Source organism: Eleutherodactylus coqui, chromosome 6 (genome assembly GCF_035609145.1).
Source record: "Eleutherodactylus coqui strain aEleCoq1 chromosome 6, aEleCoq1.hap1, whole genome shotgun sequence".
NCBI lineage: Eukaryota > Metazoa > Chordata > Amphibia > Anura > Eleutherodactylidae > Eleutherodactylus > Eleutherodactylus coqui.
The window spans coordinates 50454770-50478216 of record NC_089842.1 but is presented as its reverse complement, the minus strand read 5'-3'; the positions used below and the strand labels follow the sequence as shown (position 1 = coordinate 50478216).

Below are 23447 nucleotides of genomic sequence, written 5' to 3'. Positions count from 1 at the left end.
ATTAGAGTTGCCTACAATGTTCTGTTTCCTCCTTTTGCTTCCTACCATGCAAGGAGGAAGCATCCAAAACAAGACTGTATTAGTCCGCCTGCACACGGGCGGGTCAGTCCCCGCATGCGGGATTCCCGCAGCAGACTTCAACCTGGTGCTCGGCCGGTGACCCCAACTTACCGCTTTGCTGGTCTTCTCCTCTGCTGCGAATGTGCCGGCCGGCACATGCGCAGTTCAGAGGATGTCGCGCCGTCGCTATGGTGATGACGCGGCTCCTGCGGCCATTCTGCGATGATGATTGCAGAATGGCCGCAGGACGAACGGCTTCCATTGACTTTAATGGAAGCCGGCCATGCGTAGCCTGCAAAAAACCGCAGCATGCTACGATTTATCCCCCGCGAGCGGAAAATCGCAATCGATTTCTGCTCGTGGGCAAGAAACTGCATTTTCTCATAACATGCTATGGGCTGGATTTGCTGCAGAATCCAGAGGCCGATATCGGCCTTGCCATCCATGTGAAAGCCCTGTGGATGCGAGACATTTACATGTACAACAGCTTTGCATCACTGCGGGGAATCCCCTCATTCCATTGCTTTCAATGGGGGGGCAAGAGCGTCGTACCATTGAAAGCAATGGGTGAACTCTGCGATCCTCTGTGACAGCAGGGAAACCTACATCCCCACAGGGAATCCCTTCACACAAGTCGTGGCAGAAGGGATTTCCCCATCAAGTCTGAAGGGATTCCCAGCGGGGGATGAAGGAATCCCCTGCCGCTGCTGTCACAGAGAATCGCAGAGTTCTCCCATTGCTTTCAATAGGGTGGGTGCTGCTGCCGCCGGCCCCATTGATGGCGATGGGCGATATCGCAGCGAGATAGAACATGCCGCAATGTATTTCCTGCATAGCATTGCGGTTCCATGCGAGAAAGCATCACTCATGTGTATGAGCCCATTCAAATGAATAGGGTTCATATTTGTGCGGGATTTTATTACCTGTGTGAAACCAGCCTAAATTCTGCCCTTGTTTTTCCCCAGAAGGCCACCGAAATCCCATATCAAAAAACCTTAAAGGGCCACTTTGACAAAAACACATTTTCCCATCACCCCTCACCTGTCACTCTGGAGGCCTCCTCTGTAAATTGCAGCCACTTCCTTGCAGAGCAGCCATCTGTCTGATACTTATCAGGCACCATCATGAGGCTGAGACTTCTTGCTCACTTTCTCTAATGCTCTGCTAGCACTCCCACGATGCATCAGCACAGCATCACATGTAGGCTTCATTCAAAAAGTCATATGAACGGTCCATTTGGGAAACGTTTACTTTGTGCTCATATAACCTAGATGTAGGGTTTAAAGCGGTTGTCCAGGGTTAGAAAAACATGGCTGCTTTCTTTGAAACACAGCGCCACACTTCTCCATAAGGTTGTGTGTGGTATTGCAGCTCAGCTCCATTGAAGTGATTGAAAGCTGAACTGCAATACCAGACACAATCCGTGGACAAAGGACCCTGAACAACCCCTTTAATTTTCAGGTATATTGTGATTTTTCATTTTACCCCATCTATACATGTCAAGTAATTGTGACTCCATCTTGTTTTTAGAACCGGCTCCGGAAAGAAATTTGCAGGCTGTTAATATAACGGCATCAAGTTTTTTGCTAACCTGGTCCAGACTTGCTGGGGACAGGGGCAATTATATTGTGGAATCTACCCCTGTGTCGGATCCAAGAGGAAAACTACAGAAGACTTTATCTGGAGATGTGAGGCATGTGATGTTTAGTGACTTACCCCCTAATACCACCTACCGGGTTTCCCTTTCCCATGAGTCCGGTGTCCACTATGGAACCATTCAAGTCTCTACTCTTATTGGTAAGTTTATTGGGGGGGGGGGGGGGGGTATGTTAGACTCGTGTCAACTTCTTGTGGATATTCTAAAAGTTTAGCAGTCCAGTTTATACACAAGAAGTCAAGTAACTTTGTAACAACACCTCATTCCATATCTTGTATTGAAGGAGTTTCCCATAAACATAATGTATTACCTTTTCCACCTATGGCCTGCGTCTGCCTGATCACAGGCCTCCTACTAGCTAAGCTAGAAACCTACTGCACACTGATGAGAAGCAAAACCCTGAAACAGTTGTCTGTGTATGGGTTCTGGCTTGGCTTTCAATTCCCAGCCATTGTTATAAGACCTGTATAAATTGTCTGACATTGATTTGCAGGAATGCTGCCATCCAATAGGTGGCGCTGCAGAGGCATTGTTCCATCTTCCTTATTTGCCTGATCATATATACAGCCCAAATGTGACCACAGAGGACATGTAAGGATGCAGTCACACGGGCCGATATCACACTTGTAAAATTGCGATGTTCACTGCGAGTGCATTGAAATTTTTTAAGAAAATCGCATCGTTGAACATGCGATTTTCAGGGGCGTGAAAATTGCATGTATTTTCAATAGGAAAACTTTTTAAATAAAAAATCGCATTCCCATGTACAATAGGTGAAATGTCTGCGGACTTGCCGAAAAACTTGAAAACCATGTGGTCTATTTTAGCATGAGTTGTGCGTCTCACACGGGTAAGCGCTATATTAACACACTAGCCAACCTGCGTTTTTCACAGTGATGCGAAGCAGTTTTGATTCACAGGAGTGACAGCAATATTGCTGCGAGAAAAGCGATTTTTGTGGCACTCCTTTGCCAGGATTTTCGGGGGGAGCTTGAAATATAAGCCCTATCCTGAAAATAAGCCCTATCTGCATTAAAAACAAAACAAAAAAACAATACATCACCTAGCAGGCACTGTCTACTCCGGCGCACTTCTCCTCTGAAGCTCCGGCACTTGTCTGCAGTCTTGAGCCAGCGCTTCCTGGTCAGGGGGTCTCAAAAACCCCGCCTCCAGGAAGCACTGACTGATTGGTTCAGGAGCACTGTGGCTCAGCCAATCACTGCAGCACTTGATGAACCAATCACAGCTACTCAATGCGAAGACTATAGACAAGTGTGTCTGAGCTTTGGGAGGAGAAGCGCGGTGGAGCGGACAGTGCCTGTTAGGTAATGTATTGGGTTTTTTTGTTTTTAATGCTGCTAGGGCTTGTTTTAGGGAAAAACAATAGAATTTCCTACTGTAAAAAGTTGCATCACACAGCACGAAAACCACATTTTCGTGCGATGTGATGCAACACAAAAGAAGGCTCCGTAGTGAAACACGGGTGCCACAAAACATCTGAAATCACGGCGATATTCAGCGTGCCGCAATTTGTTTTCTCGCAATGTAGCAGCCTACAAAACATTGCTAATGTGAAGGAACCTGTAGGAAAGCATGGGCTGCACATACATTTGTAGCACTGTCACATCACAAGAAAATTGCGTGATTTTTTTCACCCATGTAAAAAGCGGCCTTAGGGTGACTACCCACTACCATTTTTTTTTTCGCTGCGAATTCGCAATTTACCGCTAAATTGCGATTTTTGTGCATCGCGATTTTAACATTAGCAAGTCCCATTGACAGTTGGAAGAAAAAAAACGCTGCAAAGTCGCTGCGAAAAAAAACGGTAGTGGGTAGGCACCCTTAGGGTGGACACCCATTTGCGATTTTTTTTTTTTTCCCTGCAATGCGACAGCGATGATTATGAAACAAGTGATTTTCAATGGTTTCATACTAAGTTGCGATGTTTTTAGGTAGAGCTGCGCATCGCAGAGAAGAAATCTGCGATATCGCTCAGTGTCTTCAATGGGGCCAGCGGCAGCAGCACTTAAAAATCCCCGCCTCCTGAAAGGGTTGTGCTAATTGGCTGAGCGCTCAGCCAATTACAGGCAGCGCTTAGCCATTCATTAATGGATAGCCGGAGGACGCACTGGAGCTGCGGAGAGGTGAGTAAAGTCTTTTTTTTGTTTTTCTCACCAGCTAGGGATGATTTTCAGGGAAGGGCTTATATTTCAAGCCCTTCCCCGAAAATCATGCTGCAGGGGTTGCCTAAAAACCATTCCTTTCAATGGGGCCGGCAGCAGCTCCGACCCTATTGAAAGCAATGGGATAGCATCCTGGACTTCTGCCACAGCTGTCACAGCTGTGGCAGACGTTCGCGGTATACTCCCTATGTCTTCAATGGGGCTAGCGCTGCTGTCGCTGGCCCCATTGAAAACACTGGCGATATTGCAGCGCTTTTTTTGCACGGCGAGTGTTTTCACTCGCTCTCACAGTGCAAGAAATAAAAACGCCAGTGGGTGTCCACTCTTAGATTGAGATGCTACAAAATGCATAATGAGGATTATAAATGTATGTTTCTATTTTTGCAGATCCAATTAAAGCAAGAAACCTAAATGTGCACAACAGAACGTCTAAAAGTTTCCACTTGACTTGGTCCAACCTGCCCGGAGACAGCGGGCGCTACGTGTTGGAATATGCACCATTAATCGACCTGAGCAATACCGTCCAGAAGATTGTGTACGGGGATGTGACCAGTGCCATTGTCACCGACCTGATCCCAGATACCGTCTACCAGGTCACCTTTACTCCTGCCTTCATGGGGCAGTATAGCCAAGTGCAGAATATCAGGGTCTCTACTCTTCCAGGTATGTTGCACATGAGGGGCTTCTTACTGCTTACATGCATTACATGTACGCCAGAGGTGGCGCTCAGTAGCAGTTGTCGGTGTGCACTGCACAATATGAGAGGTGAGAGGGGTGCAGCGCAGGGTGAAATTAGCTGCAGATTCCCAACTGATTTTGGGTCAAAATCTGTGCAAATGATGCTGATTTTGATGGGTTTTCGATGGGTAAATGCCGCAAGCAATGAACAGGCCCTGCGTGCGCAATACAGTACAATGCGCAGACACGCACGCAAACCAAACGTGTTCATAGCGTAAATACCTTGCGCGGAAGAGTGGGCATTTGCGCATACGCTTGAGTGAAGGAGCCCTAAAAGTTAGACAGGTCAAACTTTAAGACTAGATAGTCTTAAAATGCACCAGATTTGTCACTGAACGGTAAACCTGTTGAATTTTAAAACTATGTAGTCCAAATTTAGACCACCTATTAGTTGACTTAGTTTATGCGAAAAAGTGCGCCAAAATTGTGGTGCAATTCATGACAATTTGGTGCAATGCTTGGCGCAATTTAGGTCGCACCTCCTTTTGGACAAGTCAGAAAAACTGTCCCAAAGTGTCTAAAAAAATGTGATAAATGTGGCGCACTCATGTAAGACATGTCGTAATGAGCGCCAGAAAACCGTCATATTTTGAATAGTAAGTGAACCCCCCTGTATATGGTGATATAAAGAATCATTAACCATACCTGCTACCTTCACAGAACTGAGCCAGAAGAGAACGCTGTATGCCCGAGATATTTCTACATCAAGCTTACAACTTTCCTGGTCCCGGATGCCCGGAGACAGAGGGCCATACATGGTGGATTTCGTATTAGTATCGGAGCCAAGGAGGAAACTTAGGAAGACGTCACCCCTTGAGCAGACAAATATGATATTTAGTCATTTAAGCCCAAATACTCAATACCGGGCCACAGTGTTTTCTGAGTCCAATATTCAACATGTCCCACCGCAGAGTATTCAAGTCTCAACAATTGAGGGTAAGTAGCATAGTAGCATCAACCATGACTCGAAGGGACCTGATGGTTCTAGGGCAAAGAAGATGTCATCAGTCAGATTATTGCGAACGAGACTTTCTTCCCACCATTCATCTGATATTGGCGGATACCTCATGAGCAGCAGTGGTTTTAATATGGACCAGGTGGTTAATTGGAGATAATGAAGAGACTGAGCCCTGTCCAGTCAGCTAACTTAGAAGACTGACCTCAGAAGAAGACACCCTGGTCTATCCAAAGGGGTATTGTGGGCATTAACTATCAATTGCCTATCCTCAGGATAGAAAATCAACAGTTGATCGGCGGGGATCCGCTACTCAGTATTCCTGTTGTTCCTCTATCCACTGTTAATGCAGCAGGGCTGGACGTCCGCATTGGTGGTCAGGGCTGGAAATGTGAAAGATGGCATCACTACCATTGAAATCAGTGGGAGCGATGCCTTCTATTACACTTCCAGCTCTGTTGTCCAGCCCTGCTGCAGAGGATAGGTCATCAATAGTAAATACCCAGACATCAGCAGAAATTCTGCATCAAAATCTTCTTTTGGGGATCCGACCCGGCCGTCTGCAGGCGGCCATACACAGACATAAAATTGTCATGCAGTACAGTGGACAGTAAGAGTGAGCAGTGGAGATGTGATTTGTGTAGCTAAATCACAGTAAACAGTGATTTAATATTAGCTGCAGGCAGCATCTAAGTGAGTCTCTTCTTCCTTACCTGCCGTCCCCTCCTATCCGCTGTATATACAGTTGAATGAGCCCAATGACCCGTTCCCTTCCTCTATCCCTTTGTCTGTCACTGTGTGTCTCCTGTCAGTCATACATATAGGCACCACCAGCTAATGGAAGGCAGCATTTCTGCAAGTCAATATCAGACCTTTTATACAAGCCTTGTAACATGACTGGGAATATGAACCAAAGCCAGAAGGAAAAGATAACTATGCACAGACAGAATGTTTCAGGGTGTTTGCCCCTCATCAGTGTGAAGTAGACTTCTGGCTCGGCTAGTGAGAGGCCTATAGATATGAGTTGGGAAGTGTATTGTTTCACCTTAGGGAGAGTACCTAGAGGGTGTGAGAAGACTTATTAAGCCAAGCAAGGTCCTCTGGGAAATATGCAAATGGGAAGATGGAACAATTCCTCTGCAGCAGAATATTCAGCACTAAAATCCGCTCTGCTAATGTGCCTATTTTTGTGCAGGGGTGGCATTTTCCATAACACTCTTGTGGAATATTCCATGCCGTGTGAAAGGTCCCTTACAGTTCAGCCGTATTAACTTCAGTGGAGATGAGCTGCAATACCAGGCACAACCTGCGGATGGATGGGGTGCTGTTTCTAGGAAAAAGAAACAGCCATTTATTTTCAATTTTGGACAATCCCTTTAAGGGTGTGTTCACATGCTGAGGGTTTTGTCACAGATTGTGGTGCAGATTTTCAGATTTCACCCCTTCAATTTGAAATCAATGGAAGGGGTGAAATCTGCTGCAACATCTGCAGCAAATCGGCAGCATGTGAACGCACCCTAAGTACAGTATTTCGATAATAAATCAGGTAAACTGGACAGTTGGATCCATAACTCACATTTTTGGTTATCTTTTACAGAACAATTATCTCCAACCCACATCCTGATTTCTGACCCCAGTGCACACAGTTTCCGGGTGAGTTGGGGTCCCAGTCTCAACAGTGTCGCTGGATATGAAATTCAGTATGGACCAGTGTCCAGCAATATCGTACGGACCTTGCAGGTGGACAGCAGGGTGAACAGCACCGTACTGGAAAACCTGAAATCCAACACCACGTACCTGGTTACAGTGTCTGCCATATTTAAAGCTGGTGGTGAAAAAGCCTTGTCTGCCATGGCTTGCACAGAGCTCAGTAAGTCATTGCATGAAGCGCTATGAGACTTCTTACAGGATTAGCTTATCTACAGCACATGATACCGTGCCATATTCTGGACAGGGTTGGAACTAGAGATGAGCGAGTATACTCGCTAAGGCACATTACTCGAGCGAGTAGTGCCTTAGCCGAGTATCTCCCCGCTCGTCTCTAAAGATTCGGGGGGCGGGGAGTGGCGGGGCAGAGCGGGGAGGAACGGAGGGGAGATCTCTCTCTCCCTCTCTCCCCCTCGCAACTCATCTGTCACCCGCACCGGCCCCAAATTTTTAGAGACGAGCGGGGAGATACTCGGCTAAGGCACTACTCGCTCGAGTAATGTGCCTTAGCGAGTATACTCGCTCATCTCTAGTTAGAATGTAAATTAAAACGTGAAGTGAGGTTCTCCATACTAGTGTTAGGAATCTCTCTTGCGGCTTCCTTCACTTTTGACATAAAGAGAAGCGCTATTCTTGCTGTCAAAAAGATTAAGCCCATTTTAAGTCAATGGGTTAAATTGGTTGCAGTTTGAATCCATTGTAAGACCGATTTGGCACACTGCCATTGCTTCTATTAGATATGGGCACTTGTGAAGAAAATAACCACATATTTGAAGCATTTTCAGTGACACTTTTTATGTGGCTATATACTCTTTGTCAAAACAAAATCGCATCCCCAGAAGAAGTTGTTGTTTTGTTGCAAAACTCGGCATGCAGATGCATCTCAGGCAGATATGTAAATAATTCGAGTTGTGGGGTGATTAGATGAACAGTCTTCTCACCGGAGGCCCTAAAAGTGGTTCCCCCATGGCCCGTAAGAGGCTCTCGGAGGCTCCTTGTGTGTAGTGACCTCTTCTTCTGCTTGTGTAGAGCTTGTTGACCACTAGACGCTTCTACGACGCAGAGAAGAGATTTCACCGTTACCAGAGTCTGAGAGGGGCGCATTATTGGGATGGTAGAAGCTGGATGGTCGTATCGATGAATTGTCCTCCACCGGCCGTTCTGACCAGACTGTTAGGAGGTGTTGAGACTGGAGGATGCATGAGGGCACACAAGGTGACCGGGCTCAGGATGCCCCAGACAGACCATCAGTAGAGAAGATTGTCTGATCGTCCAACTAGCACAAGTATTTTCAACTGTTTCGTTGTCCAACATCCAGAAAAAGGTGTCACCATTGTTACACCCCTGTGTCTGTTGGAACCATTTCTAGGTGCTTGGATGGAGGGCATTTGGTCTCACAGCGCCCATTACATGTACTGTCTTTGAAACCCACCTTCGCCACCATTTGCAGTGATGTTGTGAATGATGGAACTGGACTGCTATGGAGTGGAACTGGGTTGTCTTCAGCAAATAATCCAGGTTTAGTTTGGGCACTGCCAACAGCCATGTCTGGACACCTAGGGGTGAGCGCCTCAATCCTGCCTTTACTGTGGAGTGGCACACTGCCCCCACTGGTGGTGGGATGGTCTGGGTGGCCATCGCATATGATAGTCGGTAATAATACCACAGTAGGGGTACGAGGAACAATGACAGCTCAGCAATATGTTAAGGACATCCTGCAGACATGTGTGTTCCTCTCATGGCGGCTTCCAGCTTGGCCGCACACACAAGGGGGTCACAGGAATGTCCTCACAGCATTGTCACACTTTCGTGGCTGTCTGGATGCCAGATTTATCGTTAATAGAACATGTATGGAACCATCTGGGATGCCAACTTCAACGGCCTACAAGTGTACACAATGTAGAGGCTCACATACAGCAAATGTGGACCGATATGCCGCAGGATACCATACAGACAAGGGCGTAACTATAGAGGATGCAAGGGATAGGGTTGCACGCGAGCCCAGGAGCCTTAGGGGCCCATAAGGCCTCTCTTCTCCATATAGGGAACCCAGTACTATGAGTAAAGCATTATAGTTGGGGGCCCTGTTACAAGTTTTGCATCGGGGCCCGGGAGCTTCAAGTTATGCCTCTGCATACAGAATCTGTATGCCCCCATGCCCACCCGTACTACATCTTGTATCCAAGCTAGAGGTGGCCCAACAGGGTATTAGAGCCTCCATGCCCTCCCGTATCACATTTTGTATCCAAGCTAGAAGCAGTACAAATGGATACTAGAGCCTCCATACCTGCCAGTATCACATCTTGCATCCAAGCTAGCCATGGTACAACAGGGTACTAGAGCCTCCCTGCCCCCCATATCACATCTTGTATCCAAGCTAGACGTGGTACAACAGGGTACTAGAACCTCCATGCCCACCCGTATCACATATTGTATCTAACCTAGAGGCTGTACAACAGGGTACTAGAGCCTCCCTTCAAGGGGTCAGTTTTCCACAATAAATTCTCTTTTTGCTCTGATATTGTAATCACTTATATCGTTACAATCATAGAGAGAAAGTTTCATTCAATTCTGACAACGTCTAGGGGAGCGATTGCTTTTTGGCAATGAGTGTATTTTCAAAATACAATGTTCCTGGTGATTTCAGGTCTGTGGGAAAAATGTCAGAATGTGATTGTGATTGAATGAGAAACCAAGTAATCTTGTAGATATGATACCTTTTAATGGCTAACAAAAATACATGATGTTACAGCGAGCTTTCCAACCTACTCAGGGTTCTTCCTCAGGCAGAACTGCCAGAAAAATACACAACACCCAGAGCACACTGCATTTTGAAAAAAGCCACTGACCCCAAAAATGCCACAAAGTAAATTGCTTGCATGTAGTGTTTTCTGTATTTCACTACAGACTTTAAAAAAGACTTTGTTAGCTACTTTGTGCCATAGAACCTAAATGCATGGGCTGAATGTAACTGACCTGCTGAGTCCGAGGATGTAAGTTTTATACTTATTCCCCTGCCATGCATTCAGTGGTGCTGCTAAGTAGTCCTCCCATTCCAAACTTAGAAATAAGCTAGTCAGCCCTTAATCTATGCATTTGTTTTCCGCGCTCATCATACAGTACCGCTATGAAGGAAACTGAACTAATCTTAAATGTAAACTTTTGTTCTCTTTTTTTTTTTTAGATGACACAAAAGTAAAGTACCTGCACTTCCAAGACATTGGCTCCAACAGCGTGAAGGTCTCATGGGGATCTCCAGACGGAGAAGTGCAGGGTTATCGTGTGCGCTGCCGAAGACAGGCAGGCCGTTCCTCGGTCATTAGTGTAGCTCCACAGACTCACAGTATATATTTAACAGACTTGGCAGAAGAAACCACAAACAAGATCTGTGTCATGCCTATTTATAAGAACGGGGAGGGGAAAAACCTGTGCCGGAAACATCAGATGCAACCAGGTAGTTGACAGAAGCGGTGGATGGTCCTTACAAAGCTCCTCAACTTAAAAGGCTTGTCCAAGATCGGAAAAACTAGTGTGCCATCTTTCCAGAAACAGCCTTTCATCCATGGACTGTGTGGTATTGCTGCTTAGTCTCATTTACTTGGAAAAGCGTGGCGCTATTTCTGGAAAAATGAAAGACACTATTTTTCTATAAGGTTACAGAATTGATGTTCTAGTAGTAAGGACGATACATAGGTCTAGAAAAAACTTATGCGTTTCGAGCACTAGCTCTTCTTCATGGCAGGTTGTAACATTCATGCCATGCCATGAATCAGAGCTTCTGCTCGAAATGCGTTGGTTATGTCAAGACCTATGTATGGTTTTTACTTCTGCTGTGTTGTATAATAAAGCTTCATCGTGTGATTCTTGACGTGCTGGACTTTCTCCAAGTACTTATATTAACCCTTTGCAATCCAATTTTGTCCTCAGGGTTTCCTAGGGGGCTTTCTCCTTCAATCAGAATGTCTTTAGACGTCAGGCAATGGATTGGGAAGGGTTAAGTGAGTTTGCAAGAAGTAAGGGACAGATAAAAGGAAAATACACAGGAGCTGTGTACACCAAAAAGTTGGGATATTTTTAATGGACACATCAAAGGGGTTATCTCCGAACTGATATATTTATCACCTATCCATAAGATAGTTGATAAATCTCTGATCGCTAGGGGTTCTACCCCTAAGATCCCCACTGATAACGAGAACTGAGATCCCATGTCCCCCATTCCTTCAACTCGCTGCACTTGGCTTTTCTTTGACCGTCCCATATTATTGAATAGAACGGCAATGGACATGCTCATTTGCCATTCCTTCAAACTTCTCCTTGCTGTGGGGGGTGCAGTAAGGAGGAAAGTGGGCCATGGGACCCCTGTTCTTGTAATCGATGGGTCCTCCTGCAGTCAAATATTTATTACCTATCCTGTGGAATCACATAAAAATAGGACATTTAGCAATTTTTTACATTTTAAAAAAAATTGCATGTGTACATTAACCCATTCTGATGAATTGGTTCTTTTTCTCAGACTTAGGGCGCCTACCCACTGGCGATTTTTTTTCCTGCGATGCTAAATTGTGTTTTGCGTTTTTTTCTGAAGAGCAATTAGCATAGAATGTGTTCTTGTCCATTTGGGTTTTTTTTTTCATTTCGTTGCAATTTTTCACATAGGAACTGTCAGTTGCATATGTCTCCTTATTTTTCTCTTAATGCACCCATGATTGTCAATGGAAATTAACGAAAAACGCCGCGAAAAAGGTGCGAAAAACGCTGCGTTTTTCACGCACGAAAATCGGCAACGCCAGTGGGTAGGCGCCCTTAGGGCGGATTCAGACAAACATACTTCCATCCCCTTATACAGCCGTTATAATCACAGCCCTATAGCGGGGCAAACCCAAACCGCTGATCTCTATCAGATTTCGTTTACACCGCCTCTTCTCCCGGCTGTGATTTGTACAGCAGGGAAAAGATAGGACCTGCTCTATCTTTGCCGCACGTAGTGAACACCACTTGCAGGAGAGATCGGACAACCGCTTTTTTTCAAATTCCTTCTCTCTGGCGCAGAGTTTGAACAGCCGGCGAGAGAGAAGAAATCTCATTGGCGCGGCTACGCTCCGTACTGCCGTATGTAGTTGCGCCTATGGCAGTGTGAATAAGCCCTCAAGCAGAACTCATGCGGGAAAATCGTCCATGTGAATATAGCCTAAGGCTAACTGCATATGGGCAAGCGCAATATCGGCCTGTGAAACTTGTTGCTCGTATGTGTTACTCTATTCAAAAGAATGGAGCTCATATTCATGCGAGTTTTTGCGTCTCGCTATGCACAAAACTCACGTGAGATTTTCGCCTGTGTGAAGGGTCAATTAAAGGAGCTTCGATCTCATTGATTGGCACTCATCACTGGGAGGATATTGAAAAGTGTAGAAAAGCCCTAAGGCCCCCTTCACGTGAGTGCTGTGTATTTGCGGAATGAACGATACTTTGTTGCACACGCATCAGCATATTTTTGCATGTTCATTTGCGCGTGGCAAAAAAAATATGCATCGACTGAAATGGTTAATGAGTTTAACGTGTTACAATGCATAGGTTTTCCCACACAATTACGCAGTGTTCCACACATCTCCTGCCATATTTTGTGTGCATTTGTGCATGCTCATTGACTTCTATGGGGACTTTTGAGTGCACAGGAAAACAGAGCATGCTGCTTTTTGTGGCGCGACCAAAATGTGCAGGAAAAATATGCGCATGTGAATAAACTCATTGAAATCAATGGACTCTATTCTCTGCAACTGCAAGCGAAAATACACCTGTGCGATGGGGGGCCTAACGCAACGCCTATAGAACCGAATGGCTAGGACGATGTAGGTCTATCTGTTTGTGTTGAGGCCATTCTAAAGAAGCTTCCCAAGCAACAAACTGCTAACAATAGAACAATTTCCTTCTATTGTAAATTATTTCCAAGTCCCCGGTCAACTTTAATAATATGGAGTGAGCTTAGCCGAGAAGGTGAGAGATTTTCACGGAGCTCTCTGTATGAAATTACCAACCGTCCTTGAGAATGGAAAAGATTGAATGTAATTATGCTGAGTATTCAATGCGATTAGGGATCAAGCAATATCCTTGACAAATGATGAAGGTTCGCGCCATGAAACTGTATCTCTGCATTTAGCTAAATAGAATTCACCAGCCTTTTTCTAAATGAAGACGATCAGTCGTAGTCTACGCAGATCATCAGATGTAAAATGGCTACCGGCTATAATTTATGAATCACATGAATGATAAAAGGCAAATGGGGAATAAAGTGGAAATTTCGAAGAAGGTAATTCTTCACTTGTCAGTAAGAATATAGTAGAGATCAGTAGCTAGGGTCCAAAATTGAAATAGATTGTCCCATTTGTCCCATTTCTTATACCTGACGTTTTGGCCATGCGGGGCCTTTATCAAGCTTTAGGTGTCATGCACGTTACTGTATTATGGCTCCATACAAACACCAAGTTGTATGGAGCCATAATATGGCATGGATGGAAACATACACTATCCTACGAAAAGTAATTGGACACCTGAGCAAGAATCAAAAGTAGTATTTACTTCCATATGGTAATACTTAGTGGGGCTCCTTTGACCCTAAAGACATCGAATATTCTCCGTGGCATACTTTCTCCTTTCAGCAGGCGAGTTCTCTCAAAGATGGTGGATGCTATTCATATATCCTAACTCAACATCCCAGTTCATCCCAAAGATGCTCAGTAGGGTTCAGGTCGGGGCTCTGTGCAGCCGGTCCAATCGTGGAACATCCATATCCTGAAACCAGCGTAAAACAGCATTGGATTTGTGAGAAGTCAGGTTGACTTGTTGGAAGTATGGCTGACCATTTCTAGAATATTGACCCACTGTTGGCTGCACATTCAGGGAAATTTACTAAGCCCAACATTTTCTTTACCAAACTTAGTACAATTTGCCCCGTGCATGGTGTGCTGAATACTTGAAGAGGTGCACAAATTTTCATGTATCCAGCACATCCCCAGCTCCTTTGTGTGTCTAGACAGGCATAAATTTCTGTCACTATTTACGCCACTTTGTGGCATAAACTATACATAAATCTATCAGTCTAGGGTAGGCACACCCCCTCCTGACAAGCCCCACTCACTTTTCAAAAAGTGGCGGAGTCAGCACAGCAGGGAGGAAAGTCACAAAATGTGCGACTCTTCTAAGCAAGAATTGTGGTGTAGGTTAGTTAATAAATGTCCCCCGTTAGTGTCTAGGATGTCGAGGTACACCTCCGTGGTCATGGATCTTGCCACTACAACCAACGGACTGAGACCATGCCACGTAAAACACCTGCAGACTATAACAGAACCTGCACCGTACTTAACTGTTGGCACAACACACTTGGGCAAAAGGTGTTCCCCAGCCTCCTCCACACCAGGTACATCCATCTGATGTGAATATAGAGTAGGGTGTTTCGCCACTCTATAGAACGTTCTTCCATTGCTCAAATGTCCAATGATGATGCTCCTTGCACTTATTGATGGACGGCTTGTGTGTAGCTACATAATCCATATATCCAATAGCATGCAGTTCCCATCAGAGAATATTGCTGACGCCTCCAAAAGCCGGTATCTTATGTAGCATGGTTTACGCCATGTGACATGCTAATAAGACACGATCCAGTCTACTGATAGGGGTGTCCAGGTACTTTTGGTAGGATAGTGTATGGAGCGCCTTTCAAATAAAGGGCTCTTTCTGTCATATTCCAGATTTTAGCATGCTCCATTGAATGCCATACCACAAGGATTTTCTTCCCTAGGAGAAGAATATTTCCATAATTTCAAAGCGAATTGAGGCGCCTGGAGTGGCTGGGGATCCATTGGAACTCCATAAAGCTCTGTAATCTAGTCAATACTATATTTTACTATACCAAGACACATGTAACGTATTTCAGCTATTGATAATGTTCTTGTTTTTTCTTAAGGAACATCAGCAAACAGCTATTCAAGGGTATCAGCTCGGTAAAAGGAAGTTAAGAAGATGCCATGAAGGCTATCAAGAATGGAGCCACACGAAAGCAACATGCTCTACAGGATGAGAAACCTTCACTATCTGGATGTTTCTGCAGAAGAAAAAGAAGGGCAAAGTACTGAGAGATGAGCTGGGCATTTAGGCCTCGAGAAGAAAAGGAGATTATTTTGGGGGGGATAACCTATTTTAACATCCCTGTGGTCCAGAAGATACTCGCTGACCACGATGAACCTGTGTATTTCTCTCATAACCACTTCAGACTGATCCTAACACAATCATTTAAAGGGCTTCTCCAGGACCAGAAAAACTGATGGCCTATCCTTGAGGGTCCAACTCTCAACATTTCAGCCATTCAGCTAAGGATAAGCCATCAATTTTAAAATTCCAGAAAAGCCCTTTAACCTTTTATATCAAAGACAAGACATAGTCAAAACAAGATGGATGGTTACCTGCTGTATAATACAATGGATATCTTGCTTCAACATGGGCCTAGGAAATAACTGTGGTTCTAGACGAAGGTGAAGTTTAATGTGTAAATATCAGCAAATGAGGAGAACTGTTAGAAAAAAAACTTGAATGCAACCAAAACTGTGTCATGAGTAAGAGACTAAACCAATAGGTGTTAAGTACACCCGCTATATATGCTCACCAATACCTAAGTACACCCGCTATATACCCCACAAGTCGTGGTCCAGGCGCTATAGACTACTTCTGTCTACATCTTTGCAGTGTGAGGAGATCCTTGCAGGTCCTTAAGCATCTCAGCTTTTTTTGACGTTGGCAAGAGCGAGTCAATATGCAGGGATTTCATTACTTTGCACTACTAGACCAGTTGAGTAAGGAGGTAGCAGTTTTCCGACCTTCAGTTTGCTGTGTAGCGACACACTTACAGTAGCACCCATTGGTTTTATCATGGATAGACATATTACAGGTGTCCACATATAAAGTTTTTCCGTCTGCAGACAAATTCACTTAGTAAGACGACGGCGATCGTCATTTATGGGATTACGACTCTACAATGTTTAACTATTGGGAAACAATTGCACACAACCTTGTGACTATGGCAAAAAAATGCAACTGTGTCACAATTTTTGCAGTAGTCACCAGGTTACTTCACTGTCATTGAGCAGGGGGTTGGACCCGATGACCATGGAGGTCCCTTCCAACATTGGCTTTCTATGATTCTACTATGCCGTAGCTATATAGAGCCCTCGTTTAATGGACGCTGGTAAATATGAATATGTCAGATAAGGCAGTAAACACACTATCATATCTGCAACCTTGAAGACCAGCTAAATAAAGTATGACTCGCTTATCCACTGGTTCTAGAGCAAATATCCTTTGGTTTCGCATCAGAATCAAAGAGGGTTGGCCATAGGAGAACAGGATTGGGCGTGCTAGAGCCCCTGACTGACATGTTAAATGACGGCTTAGGGAGCGAGTCGTGTAGAGATTCGGTGCATCGTCTACATATTTTAATGTGCATGCAAGTAATTTGAAGATTTTGCAAATGGCAAAAGGAAGAACGACGAGGGAAAGTGCGCAACTCGGATGCTTATACACTGATACATACTTACGGAGAACCACTATGTCCTTTTTTTCTGCTTAGTCTCTATTTCATTATGTTAAATCCCTACTGCATAGTTAAAGGGGACCAGCCTTCACCTTGTACAGCCCCATAAACTATTTTATGGGGCTGAAAAGTGAGGAAACGGGGAATGGCGTTTGATACTCCCCTTTTCTGCACTGTATCTACACAAAGTTGTCATTCGCAGACAGTGTGACGCTTTTCTGATGACTGTCTGCGCACTTTCCCATAGAGATGAATGGGAGAGTGCATGCACAGAACTGATGAGTCACCCTATGTGCATGCGTCAACTTCATGAGAACACAGCGCAGGCATAGGGCACCCATTGAGTATAAAACACGGCTCCAGTTCCCTCACCATTGACCCCCATGACATATTTTATGGGGCTAAAAGGTGACGACTTGTCACCTTTAAAAAGCGGATGTCCATGATTAGAAAAAAGGGTTTACTTTTTTTTTTCTAAAGCAGTGCTACTCATGTCTATGGGCAGTGTGTGGTATTGCAGCACAGACCCATTCAAGTAAATAGGACTGAGCTGCAATATCAGACATGGTCCATACGTAGCCAGAAATGGCGGTTTCTGAAAAAAAAAGTAAAAAATCCTATATGCTAATTTGGAGAGACCGGAGCTTAAATATGAGGGTATTTCATTATGTCCAATTCTGTGATATGTTTCCATCAGCCAAGCAGAATCAATTATAACTTAGCGCAGAGGAGCTGCTGGGGAACCAAATTTCCGGCTTCTTCCTGCAGCGTATTGTCTGTCTGTAGATATTTTTGTAGTTTAATTAATTTTCACTAACTTTTTGTTGCACAACACAATGCTAATAGCAGGTTGAACAAGGTTGTCATGAGTTTTACATAACTTTCACTATTACCGTATGAGCAATAATGGTTTACATGTCTATATGCAACATAGTCCTACATAGGCTGCCGACACAACAGTAATGCAATAAGGCTGTACAGACTGATCTCACTATACAAATAAACCCTAGTTTTACTGTCTTGTATATGGATGCTATGTAATTATATAGTGGATGATATTAAAGATCTTTGTAAAACAATTGTAGATGGATATTAGATGTAGTGCAGCCCCAAAATGCCTGCAAACTGTGTATTTTGTTATTTTTAACCCCTTCTTCCTTTCGCTGGTGTACATTTGCGCCACAGTGCAATGTCAGATCCATCACAGGAAGAACAGCACCAGCGCCCGATGGACCACAATACTTGCAAATGTTGGGCTCTGCCAAAATCTCCATGATGGAAAAAAATTATGCATTTCCCATCACGTGTGAAAGAATCTGCTATGGACGCTCCACTGCAAACGATAACATAATCGTAGATGTAGCGGTATTCAGGGGTGTATTTAGCAAAAAAGGTACCTCTACACGGGACGACTGTCAGCTTTATAAGCGTCCGACAGCTGCCCCACTGACTATCGCCCCTATGCTTTCACACAGGATGTATAGTTATTCAAAGACTAGAGGCGTCGTGGCCTCCGTGGACTACAAATGGGTGGTCTTTTACAAATTACCGATGCCTATTTACAGGCTAGACAGGTCCTAGTGGTGTGGGACCCAATTATAAGGGGGACAGATAGGGCAATCTGCCATAAAAACCAGGATCGTTGAACGGTGTGTTGTCTTACCGGCACTCGAGTTCGACATATCGTGAATCAGGATGACAGATTACGAGGTGTTGGTGAGGGTCCGGTGGTCATGGTGCACATTGGCACCAATGACCAAGTTAGAGGTCATTGGTGCCAATGTGCACCAAATTTGATGGACCCTCAAAAACAATTTCAGGGACCTCGGATCTAACCTTAGGGCAAGAACCTCCATCATAGTTTTCTCGGAAATACCTGTACTACAAGCCGCACCAGAAAAGCCAGGGGGAAATTAGGGAATTAAACAAGTGGCTCCAGAGTTGGTGTAAGAAAGTGGGGTTTGGGTTCCTGGAGAAGTGGGCTGACTTTGCTGCAGGCTCTACCGTAAGGATGGACTGTATCTCAATGGGGAGGGTGCAGCTGTGATGGGGCAGAAGATGGCTAGAAGGTTGGAGGAGTGTTTAGACTAGGGACCGGGGAGAGGGCAACAAAAAAAAGTAGCGGGGAAGACAGTGTAGACAGTGATCTGGGACAAAGTAATGGGAATGGGGGTCGCGCAGGGGGTGGGGTAAGTACAGTTAGAACTGACAGAACAGCTAATAGGACCATAAGTAGCATAATGAATATCAAGAACAACAAGAACCGTATAAATTGCATGGCAACAAATGCAAAAAGTCTGATCAGTAAAGTGGGTGAGCGAGAATGTCTGAAAAAAATTACGATATAGTAGGAATAATGGAAACATGGCTTGATGATAAGTGCGATTGGGTGGTGAATTTACAGTGTTACAATCTCTTCAGAAGAGACCATGGGAATCGGAAAGAGGTAGGGGTACATCTGTATGTTAAATCCTACTTAATGCAGAGGCTATGAGAAAATATAGATGTAGGAGATGAACATGTGGAATCTCTGTGGATAGAGATACACAGAGGGAAAAATAACAAAATCCTGATAGGGGTCTTCTATAGGCCACCAAAAATAGCAGAAGAAAATGAAAACTTATTACTAAGGCAGATAGAAGAGGTGTCAAACTGCAACGAAGTAATTATTATGGGAGATTTTAATTATCTAGATATAATATGGGAAGACAAAACCTGCAAATCTTATAAGGGCAATAAGTTCTTGCGAACAATTAAAGATAACTACCTCACCCAACTTGTGAGAGAGCCAACTAGAGGGAGGGCCACTCTGAACATATTATTAACTAACAAAACGGACAGAATCATGGGGGTGCAGGTTGAGGGACACTTAGGAAATAGTGACTACAATATAAACAATTTCCAATTGTCATTCATTAGGTAGTCTTATCAGGGAGCGACAAAAAAACTAAACTTTAGTAACGCAAAATTTGATCAGCTCAGAATTACTCTTGGCAACATAAATTAAGACAACATCCTCATAAATAACAGTACAGGTGACAAATGGGAGAAGTTAAATACCTCATATGAGCAGTTCATACCCTTGAAAAATAAAAGAACTACAAGTAGAAAACTGTAAGGGGGGCAATAAGGGAAAAAAGAAGGTGTTTAAATTATTAAAACAAGAAAGCAGTGAAGAGGCGCTAAAAAGATATAGGGAAAAAACTAATTATGTAAGGAAAAGATCATAACTGCCAAGGAGGAGGCAGGAAGGCTGATCGCCAAAGAGAGCAAAAATAACCCTAAACTATATTTCAATTATATAAACAGTAAAAGGATTTGCACTGAGAGCACTGGCCCTTTAACAAATAATGCAGGAGAAACCATAGAAGATGATGGGGGGGGGGCGAATCTATTAAATAATATTTTCTCAAGTGTATTCACGAAAGAAAAAGAAATGTCACACGAGATGCATGGGAAAAAATAAACACCCTGCAGGAAGTGCAGAGCCGGTTAAAAAAGATTAAAATTGACAAATCAACGGGTACAGATGGAATAGACCCAAGGGTTCTAAGGGAACTAAGTGACGTGATAGACAGACCACTATTTCTTATATTTAGGGACTCTATTGAGACTGGGGGTTGTACCACTAGATTAGCATATTTCCAATGTGGTTCCAATATACAAAAAGGGGTGAAGAAGAGAGCCTGGTAACTGCAGGCTGGTAAGTCTCACTTCAATAATTGGAAATATATTTGAGGGGTTTCTGGGATATGCCATCCTAGAATACCTCAAGGAAAACAATAGTATAACACCTCATCAGCACGGGTTCATGAGGGGTCGATCATGTCAGACCAATTTGATCAGCTTCAAAGTCTACTTGGGAAAGTCTATTGATCTTGTATATCTGGATTTCTATAAGACATGTGACACTGTGCCGCTTAATAGGTTGATATACAAAATGAGGCAGCTCGGTCTGCGTGAAAACACATGTATCTGGGTAAAGAACTGTCTCAGAGATAGAAAGCAGAGGGTGGAAATAAATGGTTCATTCTCTGATTGGGCCACTGTTGCTAGGGGGGGGGGCACAGGGTTCAGTATTAGGCCCCATTCTGTTCAATATATTTATCAATGACCTGATAGAGGGGCTGCACAGCAAAATATCAATATTTGCAGATTATACAAAATTATACAAGGTAATTAATACAATGGAGGACAAGGTTTGGCTACAAATGGACATAGATAAGTTGGGGGTTTGGGTAGAAAAAAGGCAAATGAAGTGTTACGTGTGCTGCTAAGACATGTTGGTACTATGGTGATTCCAGCAGCACAGCACTCTCAGGGTTAATGATTGAGCTGGCTGGGTGTGGTACTTCCTGCTAGCCAATCCCCTGGTTCTGTGCTCACTTATAAACCCAGCTTCTGGTCAGTCTCTGTATGGCCCCTAAGGTGAGCAGTCATGAACGCTTGCCTGGTGAAGTTTGCAGTGTGATCTGGTTCATGTCCGTTTGTACGTTTAAATTCTGTCAGTTTTGTGTTAGCTTGCTGTGTGACCTGCAGTCTGTGTAAAGTCCTGTTGCAGCGTGTGGTGAACGGTGTCCGATTCTGCAGAACAGGGTCAGTTTGCGAGAAACCGCAACCCTTTGGTCACGATTGTGTGGGCCCTGTGCTTTGTTTGCCCACACGATCGTAACATGAAGTTCAATATTGATAAATGTAAGGTTACGCACGTGGGCAGGAGAAACGGATGTCACCAATATACACTAAATGGGGTACCGCTAGGGAAAAGTGAGATGGAAAAAGACCTGGGAGTACTAGTGGACTACTTACCTAGAGTAACCAATGCCAGTCAGCAAAAGTAAATAAAGTCTTGGGGTGCATTAAAAGAGGTATAGGGGCGAGGGAGGAGAACATTATCCTCCCACTATATAAGGCACTTGTCAGGACCCACATGGAATACTGCGTACAGTTCTGGTCACCGGTGCTCAGGAAAGATGTTGCAGTGCTTGAGAGGGTTCAAAGAAGGGCAACTAAATTAATAAACGGAATGGGTGGACTAGAATATCCAGAGAGGCTATCCAAATTGGGATTATTCCCCCTGGAAAAAAGATGGCTAAGGGGCTATCAAATGACTATGTATAAATACATGAGGGGACAATACAAGGATATCTCCCAGGATCTGTTTATACCCAGGACTGTGACGGTAACGAGAGGGCATCTGCTACGTCTAGAAGAAAGCAGGTTTCATCGCCAACACAGAAGGGTGTTCTTTACTGTAAGAGCAGTGAGAAACTCTCTGCCTGACGAAGTGGTGATGGCAAATCCATAGAGGAGTTTAAGAGGGGACTAGATGTCTTTCTAGAGCGCTATGATATTACAGTATATAGACATTAAATAGCCAGCGGGTTGTTGATCCGGGTCTTTGAGTCAGGTAGGAACTTTCAAAACGTTGATCCAGGGATTATTTTGATGGCCATTATGGAGTTGGGAAAGGATTTTTCCCCCAAATGGGCTAAATTGGCTTCTGCCTCATAAGTGTTTTTTTTTTTTTTTGCCTTCCTCTGAATCAACAAGGGGTGATGGTGGAAACAGGCTGAACCGGATGGACAATGTCCTCTTTTAGCCTAACATACTATGTTACGCGGGCTAATAGTTGCTCAGTTTTTTAGATTTGTTGCTAAGTGCCCTGTCAGTGCCCGCGTGTACACGGGGCGACTATCACCTGAATTTGCTGTTTCCAGTGATTATTAGGGCGATAATTGCCGTGTGTAAAGTTACCTTAATACACTGCTGCCGCTGAGGATGATGTTACCAGTGCCTCGTTAGATCTGTGAGGGGTTCACTCTTCACTTGTGTTTTTCTTCTTGTTTGCATGTCACTAAGGAGTCAGTTTGAGTGACCACCGATGGGATCATAATGAATCATTTATTTTAAAAGTAGCTTGCATACATGGAGTGGTAAGTTGCATGCACTCCCAAAGTGTAAGTGTTTGCCTGCCCCCCGCAAGTGAAGCCTAGAAGGGTTTCTTTACGCTCCTGAGTTTTTGTGTTCCGTTTTCTTATTCATATTTATGTCTTAGTGTCTTCTTACACAGGATGATTGTCCGGTGCTGAAGCGACCAACAGTCCTCCCAGAGGTAAGCGCCCATGCTTTGACACAGGAGTGATCATTGCCCAGTAAATGAAGGCAGAGAGGGCCGGAGATCGCTTTCACCCACCTCCATTCACAGTAAACAGGCAGTTGTTCAGAGATGGATGACTGCCTGTTTACATGGGCCAATTGTTGTTGAATTTTTATGCCTACGGAAACTGAATGATGAATGATAAGTCAATGAATTACCATTCGACATTTAGCTGTCGGCATCATTTACAATGAATGATTATCGTTCATTTCCCACGATCCAGCAAAAATTTGAACAATTATCATTCCATGGGCCCTTAGTTTCCATTGCAAACATAAACCACAGTGCAGTGTCAGACTCGTCACACGAAGGACACCACTTGCCCCAGATGAACCCCATTACTTAAAAAGTTGTTGGACAACCTCTTTAAGTATCACTGCAGATATGCTAAAATAACAAAAAGTAGCGGC

The 23447-nt window shown here is 44.2% G+C and overlaps 1 protein-coding gene across 1 annotated transcript in view; it reads left to right on the top strand.

Annotated features, from left to right (window-relative positions):
* Positions 1-17956, top strand: part of VWA1 (von Willebrand factor A domain containing 1) — a 104148-nt gene extending 86192 nt beyond the window's left edge. Inside the window, exons 8-13 of the mRNA XM_066606799.1 lie at positions 1591-1857; positions 4288-4563; positions 5299-5574; positions 7191-7463; positions 10485-10754; positions 15258-17956. Coding sequence (XP_066462896.1) covers positions 1591-1857; positions 4288-4563; positions 5299-5574; positions 7191-7463; positions 10485-10754; positions 15258-15298 — 1403 coding nt within the window. The 3' untranslated portion in view covers positions 15299-17956. The remainder of the gene's footprint in view (positions 1-1590; positions 1858-4287; positions 4564-5298; positions 5575-7190; positions 7464-10484; positions 10755-15257) is intronic.
* The last annotated feature ends 5491 nt before the right edge of the window (positions 17957-23447 follow it).